Below are 16427 nucleotides of genomic sequence, written 5' to 3' on the forward strand. Positions count from 1 at the left end.
TGGATTGTGGTTATTTATAAAACATCTCTTAATATCATTAAACAGTGTGTCAACAAAAACAAGATGAAGACATTTTTCAAATATTTTGGGACATGAATATAGCAGCTGACTCAAACTCAGTGACATCATCAAACAACATTATCAGCACAAGGTGATGGAACAAAAGCAACGTATTGGGTGTCCCAGCATCTCGGTTAGGGATGGGCGGCCTATAATTGATGGTTCGCCCGGCCGGGGCCAATAAGTAGGTCAAGGCGGTGTCTCAATACTTTAGTCCACCCCCCATTTCTTTTGCTCGACCGACACTGTGCCAGGCAGGCGCTTATGTCTTTTTTCTACCTCTCGTGAGAAGCTGCGGGAAGGCAGACAAATCAAAACAGCGGAAAAGGGAAAAAGTTGTCAGTTGTTGGCGGAACGTGGAGATGCATTTTGAAGTTGTACAGAGTTTCCTCATTAAAAAGGCATCTGCCTGACAAACAGCTGCCGTGCCGTCCATCATTTTCGCCTTGGCTCCGCTGGAACGCGTCTTCATTACGTCCGCCAGCGCCCGAGACGTCACTCTTGTCGCCGTCAAAAGCCATTTTTTGCAAAACAAGCGGCAGACGCAGACAGATGCTGTCGCGGCCTCCTTCGGAGACGCTTCAAAGCTTTGCGAGCACTCCAACGACTTTTAGATAGATAGATGGATTAGGTAGGTGGGTAGATGGACAGATGGATAGATAGATGGGGGGTCTTGTGGAGGGTGTTGATGGTTATGATCAGATCAGGATTTTTTTTTTTTTTTTTTTTGTGGCTATTCATTTGATTTTCATTATAGCTCGATTCAAAAAAGTTTGAGAAAAGCAATAGCAAACGCCCCAAACTTGTTCTTTGACTTCTTCGGAATCCACTGAGCAACATCGCTGCTGTTCACTGCAGTCATGGACAAAATACATTTATCTCCATGCGGCGCCTTTTCCACGTATGATGAGCCGATGTTTACTCTTAATCAAAACGCGTTTGCAAAAAAAAAAAAAAAAAAAGCGCACAAGCCCAGAACAGGAAACATGTTCTTTGAGATGACATTTGTTGAGCGGTCACGCAAGAATCCATCAAATCCATTTCTTCCAGCTGTGGAGTCTTCTTTGTGGCGAGTGCTTGCTTTGGCACGTTAGCCGCCGCCAGCCAGCATTAGCTGCCATCAGCCACCCAATGTTAGCCGCGTCCTTCACGACACGCTGGAATCATCCGCGTCATGTTGAAAGACCGTTTCCCAACGTTTGCACACAAAGACACAAAGCCACCATTGACACTGTTGACTATTTACACGCGTGTCCAACTATTTACACGTGCCGCCCGGCGTTTTTGATGAGGGTGTCGGCATGCGCCCCCTCGTCGCATTTTTAAATGAAGTACTCCTTTGCGTTGTGGCCCGAGGCATTCCTGGAGTCCGTCTGGTGATCAAAATCCGAGTCCTGGCTTTCCTCTCGCTGGCCGTTTTTCTCTTCCCGGTTCCGATACGTCTCCTTCCGCCGGTACAGGAATTTGGCTGCCGCAGCCAGGCCAGCCACCGTCACAAAGACAATGGCGGCGATCACACCTGCCAGGAAGAGTCACGCATTAAGAACAAGCGTCAACGCGAAGCCTGTCGGCGACGGATGCAAACCTCCGATGAGCGCCGAGTCACCCCGCGTGGAATTGACTAAAGGCTGGCCGGAACCAGAAGGGTCTACGGCCGAGGAAGCGAAGAAGAAGAGAAAGAAAAGAGGAAGAAAAAAGAGGAAAAGTTAAGGAAAAGCCAACTGCAAAAGAACCCAGATGTCTGATGGGGCACAAAGCTGCCAGGCAGAAAATAAACCGACCAATTGGACAGACGGCAGGCAAGACAGCACAAGACAGATGCCGCGTAATTTGATGAGGTCATCATGATGCCTGCTCTTCGTTCTCACCCGACAGGTGTGGCGTGTTTTGCGCGGCGTAGGGATCAGACGCGGGCGGCGAGGCACAGTTGGAGCGGCGCAAAGGCCCGCTGACGTCCACGCTGCCGCTGTGCGGCCTGAGCAACGCCTCCTTCAGGGGGCTGAGGGAATTAAAGCGAACCGCCGCCAGACAGCCGCTAAAGCCAAGCGAGGACAAGCGGACCAGCTCCGGATCCACTTCGTCTGTCTCTGCCAAGATAGAGAACAAAATATTTGGATGACATTTTGCCCTTTTTTCCTGAATTCTCTCAGCCTTTGCTTATTCTCGTGACTATTTTGCAAGTGGCGTTTGGCAAACCAGCGTTGGCCCGCCCTTTCCCGACTGTGTGTGAGTGACACGTGTGGCCTAAAAGCTCCCACGAGCCCAAACCCTCCATCATGGCCCAGCCACCCGGCGAGTTGGCGCCTCCATTTGAGGTGCTGATGGATGACGGCGTTGGCGGCAAGCGACAGAAAGTCCACTTTGTCATTGCTTCTCCTCCATGACAATTTGACAGCAGCAGTTATAACACAAGTGGAAAGCACGCTGAGGAGAAAATGTTAGCGAACTTTAGACCTTAACAGGCCACTTGTTTGATTGACAGGTCGAGATTTATTGGACTGCCACTTGGAGGCGTGACAAGAAGTGCGCACCTGCACGGCTGTTGAGACTTCTCACGTTCAAATAATTAAATCCGTCAATTTGTAAATGTAGTCCCATCCGTCTTGTGTACGTATCTCCTCACCTTGTACTTTGCCGAGCAACAATGACTTGATGCCATTGAATTCGCTGTCGGACGTCAAATTGAATTCTTCTCTGGCGCTCTGGTCAATCTGAAAGAGAGAAACGCAATATGGCTTGACGTTCATAGCGACAAAAGTGATTCTATTGTTCACGACGTACTTGAAACGCGAGCGAGGTCGCTCATCGCTCGCTCTCAGCGGTCAACCGTGGGAGCTGGAGAGTGCACCCCCGCAGAGTTTGAAATTCACATGATAAAGCATACAATGAAGTTCTCCACTGGAGGTGATTTTTATGAGCGGCAAAGGGGAGCCAAAGGCCGTCTGAAACGTTTAAGGCCGTGCAACAGGAAAAAAAACTTTTGACTGACGTTTGACTTGTGTCAAATATCACTTGACTGCTTTTATAAATTGGAGGTTTAAGCTAGTGCAATTTCTGCTAGTGTGTGGTGGTGGGTTGTCTAAGTTTGCTTGAGTTGGAATCAAACTTATTTTCTACTTATGGAAGTTCCTGTTTTATGGCAGCCATTTTTCACTCGCGTGCCAAAACAAAAACTCAAATTTTGTGCAATTTAAGGATCGTCATCTGTCCCGTATGCAAAGCTCAAATTTGATAATGCCCTTGAAGGACCCTGGAAAAATCAACCTCAAATAGCCACTCCGAACCTAAGTGGCAGAGGCTCAGTCTGTCAGTCAGTCAGACAGACGGACGGTGAACTTTTAACTCCGCGCCAGACCCTGGGCAGCCCACAGCAGACTCCCCCTGGTCAGAAGTCTGACACCGTTTGTTGAGCTAAAGCCTTAAATCCTGACAGAAATCTTTTAAGTTTCTTCTTCAAACGGGCGAGCCAGCCAGCCGGCCGGCCGCCGAGTCAGCTGGTCGACCCCTGGAGCTTTTTTTATGTCAAGCAAGCGATTGAAGTGTTTCCTAGAAAAAAAGACGTACATACTGTACGAGGGAAATAACGGACTAGCTCGCTTTCAGAATCTTTTACTTCCAAAACTTTACTCACAGATGCATGTCTTGAGACAAGCAGTATGTTCGCTTTGAAGTTTGTTGGATCAACTGCGTTAGCAACTAAGCTAATGCACAGTTAAATAAGAAAATACCTGTAATTAAATTATTCACCAATAATACAATTAAAATTGCAATTTAGTTATTGCATCATTAAAATAAGTGGTTTACGAATTTCTAATTGACTTTTTTTTTTCCAAATCTCATCTCCAAAAAAATTGCGTATTTGTATTTTTTTTAATGTTAGCAATGACGCTACTGCTAACGCAACAGGAGAGGTGCCTAGGCTGGTCCATCAATAGCAAAGATCCAGGGTTGTCATAGCAACGACAACACTTTTGTCCTTACTACAAGCTAGCGTAGCATCTGCCCGATGAAAAGAGTGGCAGCTGTTTTAAAATCCCGGGAGCCGTGATTGGCAAGATGTTCATGTGGCGGGAGAGGGTCACCTTGAGTTTCATCTTCTGACAATTAGAAGATCCCCCCCCCCGTTAGGATAGATAATTCCACCAATTTTTACGTCAATCTGAGAAACTGCTGTTAGAGGCTAGTGGCTTTTAAAGCAAGCAAAGGGCAACTGAGTGAGTTTGGGGGAGTCACATGATCTGTGTTTGTTACCTGCAGAGAAACGGCATCCAGCACTCGGCTGACCAAGACGGTATGCAGATCTCCATCGGCTAAACTCTTGGCTTGGCTCCTTAATACTTGGCCTTCCTTGCCACCATGGAGCTTGTAGCGCACTTCCAGCTTATCTGCATGCAGACACACACAAAAATAAGTGACACACACACACACACACAATCTGGAGCTTCTTTATCTTGCCCAGGCATCCCTTATTAATATTACAAAGTTGCATCTTTCATCCCAATGATGAATCTCAATGAGGAGCTTTGCGTATTAAGGAGGATTAGTGCTCATTGCCTATCAATAACAGTCATTAATTTTGCTAATACTACACCGGTGTTAAGAGGAGACGTTCGGAGGTCTTTGAGGCAGCGTGGGGATAAAAAAGAATTGTCCTTCACACGGACTATTTAGAGCTGCTTTCAAACGCGCTAATTAATCCGGTAAAGAACAGCGCCGGGCCAGGAGGTTATTTTTATAACGGCAAATGGATGAAACAATACACCGCCTGGAGAACCCCGCCAAGATTTTAATAGCCTACTTAGCATGCCACGTTAGCATTTAGAGCTATTTTACTAGCGTTTGATTCGGCTCCGCTTTAAAAAAGACAAACGGACCTCCGCCAATTTAGCATTGCTGGTTTGTTTTGCATGTCAACTTTGTGCTTGTCTGTTTGAATGCAAGCCTTGTAAATTTACCCAAAATAGCGACACCATTTTGGAGTTTATCTGCAAACATGGTGTTGGGGGCTCATGTTTATGAAGCGTCCAAGATAGAAGCGAATGCAAAATGGTGCCTTCAAACCAAAATGTCCAATTTCGAGCATGGGTCCTTGAGACCTTTTCATCCGCCTTGCTATGCTGGGCATGTCCTCCCAATTTTGGGTTGATTGTCGGAACTGGTGTCGCGTTGATTTTTCCAATTTCCCAATGGATGCGACTGAATGCGAATTGGCTGCTTGAAGCACAACGGCAATCTGGCGCTTCAACATGCGTCCTTCAGACTTTTTGTGCATGTCGTTGCCAAAGACATGTATTTTATGTTCACTGTTGGAGCTGGTGGAGTGTTAATTTGTTCCAACTTGGATGTGACTGAGCAAGTTCTGGGAGGTCGCATTTGGGGTCCTTGAAAATCCATTTTCACCATGGTAAAAAACCCAAACCATTCCTCACCATATTTGTTGATGAGCAGCGCCAGGTACTCTCGCTGGTGCGACGACACGTAGAGCAGCAACGCGGGACTCTGGCTGGTTCGGAAGCTCAGCGACACGTTCTCTGCTCTCAGGCTCAGGTCGGAAAAGATGGAGGACGGTGCAGACAGCTTTGCGCTGACGTTGCCGCCGTCCCGCTCGAGGGCCTCCATCTGGAAGGCGTAGCGGACGGATGTCGTCGGCTTGAAGACGGCCGAGACTCCTGGAGAGAGGACGCGGGTTTAGTGTCGCCCATCTGTCTGCTTCCAAAATGGTAGCTTTCTGTTCGCTTAACAGCATGGCTCCTTCCAGACTTTTTTCTTTGTCCAAATTATGATAGAGATTCCCCCCACATTTCTTTTCGCTCAAACTGGCAGTTGAGAAATTTGATAGCAATCAAAAAATGTCTATGCCGAAAGTCTACCTTGGAGATGGTCTACATAAACTTAAAATGGTCATTTCTGACCAAAATGGCTGACTTCCTGTTCTTGATCCTTACTTTGTGGGTCTCCTCGTGATCGACAGTCCCACCGAATTTCAGCCTGCTAAGCAAAACTGGTTTTGGGTGTACAATTTCTCCTCGAGTGGATGCTTACCGACGTGACAGAAGACTCCGTCGTAGGCCGACTGGCGGCAGTCGCAGCGGAAGCCATTGTTCTGCTCCACGCAGCGGCCGTGGTTGCGGCACAGCGCTCCGTAGCTGTCGCAGTGACCCGGGCAGCCGGACCGGACGCCCGGCGTGATGCGTGCCCTCTCCTCCAGGTCCAGGGTGACACCATTGAGCTGCAGTGAGCGGATGCAACCGCGGAAACCCTTCTGGCGAGACGCCGTCCCACCTGGACGGCCATATCAGCATTAGTGTGAGATTACTTTATGATTTGATGATGTTGTTTTTGTTTCCTTTAGGGCAAATGACTTTGACTGCACACCGCTTCCTCCTCAACCGTGACAGAAAATTATTTGGACCTCTGCAACTTTGAAGGTATTTATCTTGTTTTCAGCCGTGCAATTTCTGGAGGATTTATATCTAGGTTCTCTTTTGCACAACAGTTACAGCAGCCTTTTTTCAACTTTTTAGGATGTTTACAATCTTATTTCAACCACTTACTTTGAACTTCAGGAGGACTGATTTTAATTTCTTTCTAACTTGTGTAGCATGAGGGAAATTTACGGTAGGAAATTCATCACTCCTGTGGCACGGAACCTTTCCTACTCTGGCAGAATCTCTGGGATCAAGGTTGGCCATGAATAATGATGCTTCATATCCTCTCCGGAAACCAAATCCAGAGTGCTCAGGTAAAGGAGTTGAGCACATTAGTGGCTAAAAAATCAATATTTACCGCCGCAATCTGCTCACTTGTTTGCTGGCTTGTTGACAGACATGAAGTGACGTGCGTGCTGAGATTTGCACAACAATAAGTCCTAAACGGGGGATTTCGCTTTGTGAAGATGAACAAACGGCGTCGACGAAGTTTTGATAAACAGACCCCTGGCTGTATTGATGAAGCTGTGTCGTAGCTTGTTAATGGCTAATTACATGACGGACTGATTAATGACTTCGCCCGTGGCTCTGCTGGTTCAATTAATGATTATTTTAAGAGCCTCGCAAGGATAAATCACATTGGGAAGTTTATTAGTGTGCCGTGCTGACCGGAGCATTTTACTTATTTGTTCTGTGGTTAGGGAGATAATGACGCTATGCTAACCAACACAGGGGCCTCCAATCAAATGCCCGTTTCCACGTTGGGCTTCAGTTAAGTTTTGTGCAAGTATTGCACAGCACGCATATGCAGGCATTTTAATTACAAAGGGTAGAATCATCTATTACAATCACATCAAGCGTGCACGGTCATGAGCTAATGAAGGTAAGCTAACGACCAAATGCATGAAAAACCTTCCACTTTTAGCACGGTACACACTTTGGCGGGCTCACCGATGAAGAGCTGGCTGTTGAGCTGCAAGTGAACGTGTCCGTCGGCAGGCGCCCGGCAGGTGGCAGCCGGCATGTCGTCCAATCGCAGCGAGGCCTCTTTCACGTTGCGTTCCACGCGAACCCGATGCCAGCGTTCGTCGTTGAGCGGTGAGCTCGAGTCCACGGCAACTTCCAGAGGACCGTTGCCCACGTCGAAGGAGAACAGAACCTGGCTGGGAGCTGGTGGGGCACAACATGGTGAGACCCTTACATTTATTTCGGAACCAATGCCACGGAGTAGAATCTACTATGAGCATCTCTAGCCATTGTTTGAGTTTTCTATTACTACGGAGTCCCTCAGGGTTGACTCCTCGGGCTACTTCAATTTTGTTTCTGACACGTGACTTCCTTTCTGCAAGCATTGAGGCGGGTATCAGTGCACCAGCCCGAGCCTCCGGCACTTGAAAAAAAGAAGAAGAAGCTTTTCCGTATTGTGTGACCACTTTCATTTGCGCTGTTGATATAATTGCCTCGGGCCCGTTATGGATCGCCGTGTGCCCGAGTGCCGCCGGAGCGTGTCGGCCTCCTGAAAGATTTAGCAGAGTGCTGGCCAAGCAGAACGCCAGCGGCGGGCGGGCAGGCGGGCGGGAGGAGAAGATGAAACAGTATTGCGACTCGCTCCGTTTCTCAGGAGCCCAGGAGCGGCAGTATGCCAAGCTGGAACTTGGTGATTTCCCCCGGGCGCCTCTACATTAGCTGCTGTGTTTGTCCCCTCCATTCCCTCGTGGACCGCGGCGGCACCACAAATGAAAGTGCGCAGACTCGTCAAAGTTTTGCGTCGTAAACAACCGTCTCATTCTCATGCAAACGAAATGACACCCAGAAGGCCCTTTCGCGAGGCTCGTCAAAGCCATCTCTTCTCGTCTTACTTTTCGTCTCGTATGGCGGATGAGAGCATGTTTGGTGATACACTGTAAACATGAATGAGGAATCCAGCACTTAATTGCCACAAAAGTATTTGTCAATATAGTGGTGCCTTGAAATCCGGGTTTGATTCGGTCCGTGACCAAACTCAAAACACTCAAATGATCCTATGGAATGAATCAATGATCATTGCATTGACCCCCCCAGAAATGTTTTGATTCTGATTTTTGATTTTATAGGGCACCAACTCACAGTTCAGCTCAATGCGTATGAAGTCCTTGATACCCAGGTTCTCCAGGAAGACGCCAGAGGGAGCGCTCGTCTTGAACAGGAAGGAGATGTCGGCGCTCAGCTCGCCGTGGAAGGTCGGGAAGTGGAGGTAAGACGTCTCCGTAGCGAAGAAGGCGGCATTCCAGAAATTCTCTGAGGGGAGGAACATTTTTCAGTGCTGAATTGATGCATCCTCTCTCTGCATGACTTATTCATTTGCATAGGCGACTAGACTTACTGTCGCCATGGCAACGTAGCGGCCCCACCCGGTAGGCGGCCTCCGAGCCAGGCCGCCGCGTGTCACCCAGTACCAGGGACCGCACAGGGAGGTTCTTCTTGTCAGTCACCAAGCCCGAGTCCTCAGCCCTGCCGGAGGGGAAATCATTTTGACAGTTATATGCCAACAGTTTTCTTATTCATACGTATTCTGCGTTAATTCGAGCCAAGCTAGCTCCAAAAGCTAGCTCGTTGTATCAAATATTGAAAGATTTATCCACTGGAAATAGACATTTGAGCGGAGGTGAAAGGTTAAGCGCGTCTTGAATAAAACAGCAGCTTGCAAAGAGCAAACGCACATGTAGCGACATGCTAGCTGTCGTCATCAAACATGTATGTCGGCTTAGGTGGAGATATGCGGTGAGTGTCGAAAAAGCCTTTTGTTACCATTCGGCGGCGTCAGAGTCGCAGTTGCAGGAAAGCTTGGGGTCGGTGCAGTCCCCCCGCAGGCCGCACGCGCACTGCCGGCTGCCGGGCTCTGCTCCAGCCCAGTAATTCTGACGTCCGCCCGGAGCGGCACCGCCAAGCCACCAACTCAAGGCGGAGCCCTCTGGAAGTTGAACAGAAGATATTCCTTTATTGAGCCCACACAGGGAAAGAATTTCTTTTCTGGCTCTTCTTTTTCTAACTCTTTGTTTTCTTTTCAAGATCCTCCCTTGTGGGCTCTTCTTATTTCCCTGACACTTGTTTTCAGCCAATTGATTCTTCTTTACAGACTCAGCTTTTTCCACTCTTGCAGTTGGGTGCTCTTTTAGACTCTCCTGACTCATCTTGTCTGGGTCCTTTCTTTCCTCACTCTTCTTGTTAGATGGCGACCACTAAACAAGAAAGGATGACCTCACCGGGAGTATTGAGGAGGCGGGACCTCCTGCAGCGGTAGGTCATCTCCTGTTGGCAGTGATCCGACTGCCCGATGACGGCTATCAGCTGCTCCTCGCTGGCGGTGTAGTGCAGTCGCACGAGGTGCTGATGTTCGCCGCTAGACGGCCTCACGGGGGTCAGCTCGCTGTTGTTGTGTCTGATCTCCAGCCAGGTGTTCTCCTCTGCTGGATAAAATGGAGGATCGAGAAAAAGGAGCACTGGCGTGTTGGCGACGCAAACAATGCCAACACGCATCACCTGTCATGTTGCAGTAAACCAGCTGCGGGCCGATGGGGCCGCTGCCGTCCACGTCGATGTAGAAATAGCCCGACGTGTTGCCGTTGTGCTTGTACGCCTCGCACGATTGTTCGTACACCGCTAGGAGGGAAGCCAGTCGAGACATTTAAAGAAGCTTGGTAATTGAATTTTTGCCTGAAGCTTATAGGTAATATTTGGGATGGGGAAATTTGTCAAATTTAGTGGATCCTCTAAAATCACGCCCAAGGTTGAAAAATGTCTAGAAAGATACACTATGAAACAGAAATTATGTTTTCTCCAAGCTATTTGTTATTTTTGCAAACATAGAAGACGTACAATCTTTCATGTCGCTAAAAAACGTATTTTCAGAAATGTTTTCTAGTTTTGGGTCAGTTTTTGGATGTTTTTTTTTTTTTTTCAACCTTGAGGAGTCGGTGGTGGTTAATCTTTTTTGGGGGTCGCTGAGCAAAGCAACTTAAAAGAAATACGCCATCTGATCCAGATGAAATGTTGCAGTGGGCTGACTCGGGCTGAGCTTGCAGGGCCACTTGTTTATTTATTTTTATTTTTTTATTTAAGAGACTGTCCCCGTAGTGACTCACAGCTGTGACAGGTGGCACCGCTGTAGCCACTGTCGCTGCAGTTGCAATGGAAATGCGTCCAGGATTGAGTGCAGCGCCCGCCGTGCTCGCAGCGACTTGGAGAACACCTCAAAATACACAAACAAAGACATACGATAGATAAGCTTCTTTTTTTTGTGTAGGGTTGCAAAATGTTTTGCCAGCTTTGGCCTTCCTGCGTGAAGTTTCCTCCCACATTTCAAAAACATGCATGCTAAGCTGACTGACTACCGTAATTTCCGGACTATAAGTCGCGGTTTTTTTCATAGTTTGGGTGGGGGGGCGACTTATACTCAGGAGCGACTTATATATGTTTTTTTTTTCACAAATTTTTACTTGATCATTAAGACATCACTTACAAGTATAGTTGACCACTTCCCATGTTATTTTTAGTATAGTTGATCACTTCACATGCTTTTATTTCTTTATCTTGAACATATTCAAAACATAAAAAATAGAGAAAACATCAAATAAAGCAATTAACACTTTAAAGCACCATATCCAAGTCCACTGTCTGCTGTATGTACACTTGCTCCATTTTTGCTCCTCTTATATTTATTATTATTATTTATTATTATTTGTTTATTTATCATTTATTCAATACTCTTATTTATTCATTGTTAGTGCCTTCTTGGGGTTTTTTTGTGTTGCTTGTATGCATATGTGTACTATCTCACCGAGGGATAGTGGAAATGTAATTTCAATCTCTTTGTGTGTCTTAGTATATAAAAAAATATATCGACGATAAAGCAGACTTTGACTTTGATAAAACAACCAAAAAAAATTATATTTTCAGACGAAACTGGATGAGGGCGCTCTAAATTTTACCGTTGGCCGTGACTCATCAACTGGGTGGGCTTAAGAAAAATGACACCAAAAAGAAACTCATATTTTGCAGGTTACAAACTTCAAGTTGTACAATATGCAGCTGAAAACAGTAATCGAGCAGCAGAAAGAAAGTTTGGAGAACCATGATGTACCAATGGATTACTATTTCAAGTGACGTCAGTAGCGCGGCGCGCCGGTTGTTTACATACAAACGTGCCCACACAAGGACTACCATCATTAGCGGTGATCATTTCTAAGTGACACGGAGGACAAAGAGTTTGAAGGAATTAAGGATTTGGAGTGACATAGAAGGTTTGAAAAACTATTATGGCTTTTACGCACGCCCGGTCTCTACTGAGTCGGGGGCCGACGCTCGGCCGAGTGGCTGTCCGCTGAACGGTGCGCGGGGCTCGGACATGGCCATTACGCACGCCCGGTCCTATGCCATGGAGCTCTCGTGTCTGGAAGTCCACGCCGCCACACGCTTGGAAGTTTGTTTTGTTTAATAAAGAGCCGTATACCAAACCCACGTCTATCTTTGTACTTTGTTAACGCTACAATATAGTTATATACTAGATCTGTGGAATAAAGACGAGGCTGACGTCAGGGCGCACGCGCGGCGATGTTGACAAAGGACGAGGAATTTGACCGATGGATTTAATGGATTTAAAGTGCACGGATGGTTTGATAATATTATTGGCTTATATTATAGTTATTTGAAATATAGTTTATCTATCGTTATATGAGCCTGTGGAATATTTTGAAGTGCAAGCGCCCTCAGTCGCGCGCACCCATTGTTGACAAAGAACGATCGATGGATTTAATGAATTGGAGTGACACCGATGGTTTTATAAACATGTTATTCATGTAATAGTTGTCCTTAATCACTCTATATGTTACGTCAGGCCCGTTCTCAGCTCTTTGTTTGAGTTTGTCACGTTAGCATACCTATCGTTTAGCCTGTTGTTGCTATTTAATGAATTGGAGTGACACTGATGGTTTTATAAACATGTTATTCATGTAATAGTTGTCCTTAATCACTCTATATGTTACGTCAGGCCCGTTCTCAGCTCTTTGTTTGTGTTTGTCACGTTAGCATACCTATCGTTTAGCCTGTTGTTGCTATCGTTTAGCCTGTTGTTGCTCGTTCATGACTGTTTTTGGTGTGGGATTTTGTCGAATAAATTGCCCCCAAAATGCGACTTATACTCCGGAGCGACTTATATATGTTTTTTTTCACTTTTTGGGGCATTTTATGGCTGGTGCGACTTATACTCCGGAGCGACTTATAGTCCGGAAAATACGGTACTTTTTACAAAACTGTATTTGCGAAAAGCTTGCCTTGCTTCTCACCCTTAAAATGAAGTCTGACCACTCAATTTGAGTTTCAATTTAACGTTTTGTTCATTCGCCCTAGATGGAAATTCGGGGTGGGGGGGGGTGATGTTTTGTAGCAGGCGCGCTGGAGTTGCAAGACCGGAGGTTTGGCGCTATAATAAGCTGCCGTGGAGCATGACTAGCGCGCTGACCCCTGGTTGCAAAATGACGTTTTCCACCTGACTTGCGTTCAATTCAATCAGCGCGATCAGCGAGCATACGGCTGCGAACAGCACGACGGACGCAAAAGGAAGGCGCCGTGACCTCGGCAAGGACGCCAGCTCGCTTCGTTAAGTGTTGGCTTCTTTATTCCCGACACGTTTCCAGACGCGTGGGTTTTTTTTTTTCTTTTTTTACACCTGACTGCTTTGATAATTGTGAACGTGATATTAATTGAGCAACAATTCAGCAGCCAGAGCAAAGTAAAGGATTAGTTCTGCATCATTCGGTCCGTGTGACGTTAATGCCAGGTACGCTGAATTGGGCGTTACCTGTCGATGATGCCGCACATGTCAATCAAGAGGTCGCTATAGTTTCCCAGCATTCTTTGCTGCACCAGAATGAGATCCACTTGTTGCTGCTCCAAGGTCAGCTGGCGAAGGCAACCCTGGAAAGAGGCAAAAGGGTTCCGGCAGTCCTCCCGCCCGTCGTCGTCCGCCGGACAACCTTCAACGAGACCACATCGAGAGTACCACCCCGCATGAGGGTCGCCGACGTTCGCTTACCGCCGAAGAAGAGGTCCCCCTCGATGGCCACGGTGAAGGAAGGACTGGCCTGAGCCACGTCTACGTTGTCCACGCAGATGCTGAGGTGTCCTCGTCTGGACTTCAGATCCACCGAATGCCACAGACCATTATCCAGACCGGAGCCTGACAGGTCCCAGTTAAGTGCTCAATGCATCACTCTCCATTTTGTCCGCTTTACATCATGCTTGGTACTGACCTGCCTTGAGCTCCAGCAGTACCCTGTCAGCCTTCCGTACCAGCAGCCTGAGCCGGGCGTCGCTCAGGTACACCCAGACAACACCGCCCCGCTGAGGGAGCCGGAAGGTCAGCAGCAGCCCATCTCGGTTCCACGTCCTGAAATGGAGTCCAAGGGAAACACTCTCTGCAGGCACTGGGGTTGTGGCCCCAGGCAACTGGAGGAAGCCTCGGGGCCCGGGAAAGGTGGCGGCCACAGCCGGCGTCTGGTGGGAGCACGTGAAGGTGACATTGCCCTGGGAGACGTCAAATAAAATGGTAAAAGTATGAATATTAATCGGGGGGGCGTGTCCGTGTAACTTGGGGTCACCGTCGTCCTCATCAGCGAGTCTCCTTAAACGCGACATTAGCATAACCGTGAGCAGCCAATAGCATTAGTAAAGCAAAACGGGGGAAACAAAGTCAAACGAAAGACAAATTGTTTCTAGTGGCAACGCTCAGCGGATTTCAATTAACTGGCATTATTATTTTTTTGAGTCATCATCCACTATTTATATTATTGCTATTTTTTTGGTCGCTGTTTTTTTTATTGTCCCTGGCATTCTGCAGGCAGTCACACAAATGACTGAATTCGAGTTTCATGAGGCTCATGGAAAGTCACCTAATGGGGGGGGCAAAAAAACTTGCAAAGTCACCACACATACACACACACGCACACACACATACACACACACGCACACACACACACACACACACACAAGTAAAACAGATTGCCTTTGTGCTTTAGAAACTCAAAGAGTCTCCATTGCAGCATTAAGCAAGCATGCAAAGAGCTCAACTTTCTTCCTCTACTTTTCATCATTTTTTTTTTGTGTGAATTCGTCGAGTCGAAATGTTCCCCAGTGCGTCTGAATTTTAAAACGTAAGGGAGGTCCTCGTGGCCAATATGCTGAGCGACGACGTTGCCCTCACGCCTCATTTCTCATAAAAAGCCGACAGAGGACAAACAATCTATACATCGATGCAGTCAGACGGCAGGGCGCCATTTATTGAATGACCCTGAGATGGCGACCAAAAAACACAAACATTTAACATCGTGCTGAATATTTGGACTTGTATTAGAATTATGGATGGTGCTTTCAAGTAACCCACAGAGAGGAGCTACGTTGGCGTGCCTACTTGACAGCATTTCAATTCATCTCGATTAATTGACGATTTGTGGAAGCGGGGCAGTAATTTGCAACTTATTTTCTTTTTTTGTAAACCTTGAAGAGGGAATCCAGTTCTTAAGATCAGTGGCAAATTAGCATGATTGGGCCAATGGGGCAGTGCCCCACCACAATCTCCATCTACACAAGGATTGATTACGAGACATGCGAATTTTTTAAGGACCTCCATCATTTATTAAAATGTTACTGGCTAAATGTGAAGCCAATTAGAACAAATGTGAAGCTCATCACTGTCCGTCTGTTTGACGTTTGACCTTATTAGGAACGCCGTCGTGAACTGACCGACACGGTAGCTCGGCGGTCGCCTTGTCTGGCCATCGCAATCAGGTTATGCCGGTTGTACGCCAAGTTCTCCAGGCACCCTTGGAATCTCTCGTCAGGAATGTCGGGAAATCCCCCCACACTCAGCTGGAAGATGGAGTAGGTGAAACACAACAGAGTGACAAAGAGACAGATGCTGGCAAGGAGTTTTTGGAGGACCTGTTGGACGCGCCAGTGGAGGAACTGTGGCGGTAGGTCCACAATCTTTGTATGCTGGTCCACAGTGAGGTTGCACCGGGCGGCGTGACATTCCATGGCCACCAGATGCCACTGTTGGTCATCCAAGAGGCTGCCTAATGAGGCCAGCTGCCCAAAACCGGGACTGGAGCTCCATGCTAGGAGAAAAAAAAAAATCACATGATGTCAAGGTGGTTTTACAGTAAGACCCCACCGGATCTCACAGGGGGTTCTCTGGAAACTCCAATTTAACATTAGGGGCAGTGCCCCACCAGAGACAAAAAAGTGTGACCATTCAGGAGGCGGCTGTTTGGTCTTCAATTTTGGTGGAATATGATGTCCTTTTCATTCTTGAACTGTTGCACCGCTTTTTGTGATAAATCACTTCGGTGGGGATGATCTGTCATGTCGACTATTTGTAATCTGTGTGGTTAGAGTGCTAAAAAAGACAAAATGGAAGCACAGCTTTCTGACAAGACATCAAAAAAGTTACAAGAAAAGTTTTGTGTATTCTGAAGGCAATGTTATCTCCCAGCAGGAGATTTAAACTCGGGTTGTCGTATCTCATTTTCATCATCATCACAAAAAGATTAAAAATTGAGATGCGAAGCCAAATATTCCGCCATTCGTGCCAAACGTGAGACGCTATAAATCTTGGATGAGCGTCGGCGGCTCCAAATTAGCGGGCCAGGTTCCCCGCGGTCCAGCTCTGTGGGGAGACCCAAGTGAGGAAAAGCTCCAGAAAAAAACAACAACGCAGTTGTTAAAAATGTTTCCGCTGGTGTTGAGGGGGCCCGAGGGGGAGGAGGATGATAGACAAAAACATCTTCATCTCAAAATGAGGAGGCGGGAGTTTGTCTCTTTGTCAACAACTTATTTACACTCTGGGCAAGAAATAGCTTGTTTTGTCAATGAAGCCAGATAACAACTCGCTGTTAAATGACACCA

The 16427-nt window shown here is 47.1% G+C and overlaps 1 protein-coding gene and 1 long non-coding RNA gene across 6 annotated transcripts in view; one reads left to right on the top strand and one right to left on the bottom strand.

Annotated features, from left to right (window-relative positions):
* Nucleotides 1-16427, bottom strand: part of cntnap3 (contactin associated protein family member 3) — a 27231-nt gene continuing 10804 nt past the window's right edge. The window contains exons 6-24 of one of the 5 annotated variants that reach the window (XM_049746656.2): nt 15462-15637; nt 15264-15389; nt 13775-14048; nt 13558-13701; nt 13324-13498; nt 10610-10716; nt 10008-10127; nt 9731-9934; nt 9276-9438; nt 8851-8978; nt 8595-8765; nt 7440-7658; nt 6103-6342; nt 5490-5729; nt 4312-4445; nt 2684-2771; nt 1929-2147; nt 1646-1708; nt 1-1579 (exon numbers count right to left, since the gene is read on the bottom strand). In XM_049746656.2, coding sequence (XP_049602613.1) covers nt 1383-1579; nt 1646-1708; nt 1929-2147; nt 2684-2771; nt 4312-4445; nt 5490-5729; nt 6103-6342; nt 7440-7658; nt 8595-8765; nt 8851-8978; nt 9276-9438; nt 9731-9934; nt 10008-10127; nt 10610-10716; nt 13324-13498; nt 13558-13701; nt 13775-14048; nt 15264-15389; nt 15462-15637 — 3188 coding nt within the window. In that variant the 3' untranslated portion in view covers nt 1-1382. Of the gene's footprint in view, nt 1580-1645; nt 1709-1928; nt 2148-2683; nt 2772-4311; nt 4446-5489; nt 5730-6102; nt 6343-7425; nt 7659-8594; nt 8766-8850; nt 8979-9275; nt 9439-9730; nt 9935-10007; nt 10128-10609; nt 10717-13323; nt 13499-13557; nt 13702-13774; nt 14049-15263; nt 15638-16427 lie in introns of those variants that run through there. The other 4 variants (XM_049746657.2, XM_049746654.2, XM_049746655.2 and 1 more) reach the window with 4 other exon arrangements.
* Nucleotides 13946-16094, top strand: LOC125984652 (uncharacterized). The gene is made up of 2 exons (XR_007487020.2): nt 13946-14070; nt 15244-16094. It is a non-coding gene; the product is annotated as an uncharacterized lncRNA (long non-coding RNA).

This window comes from Syngnathus scovelli, chromosome 17, assembly GCF_024217435.2.
Source record: "Syngnathus scovelli strain Florida chromosome 17, RoL_Ssco_1.2, whole genome shotgun sequence".
Classification (NCBI taxonomy): Eukaryota; Metazoa; Chordata; class Actinopteri; order Syngnathiformes; family Syngnathidae; genus Syngnathus; species Syngnathus scovelli.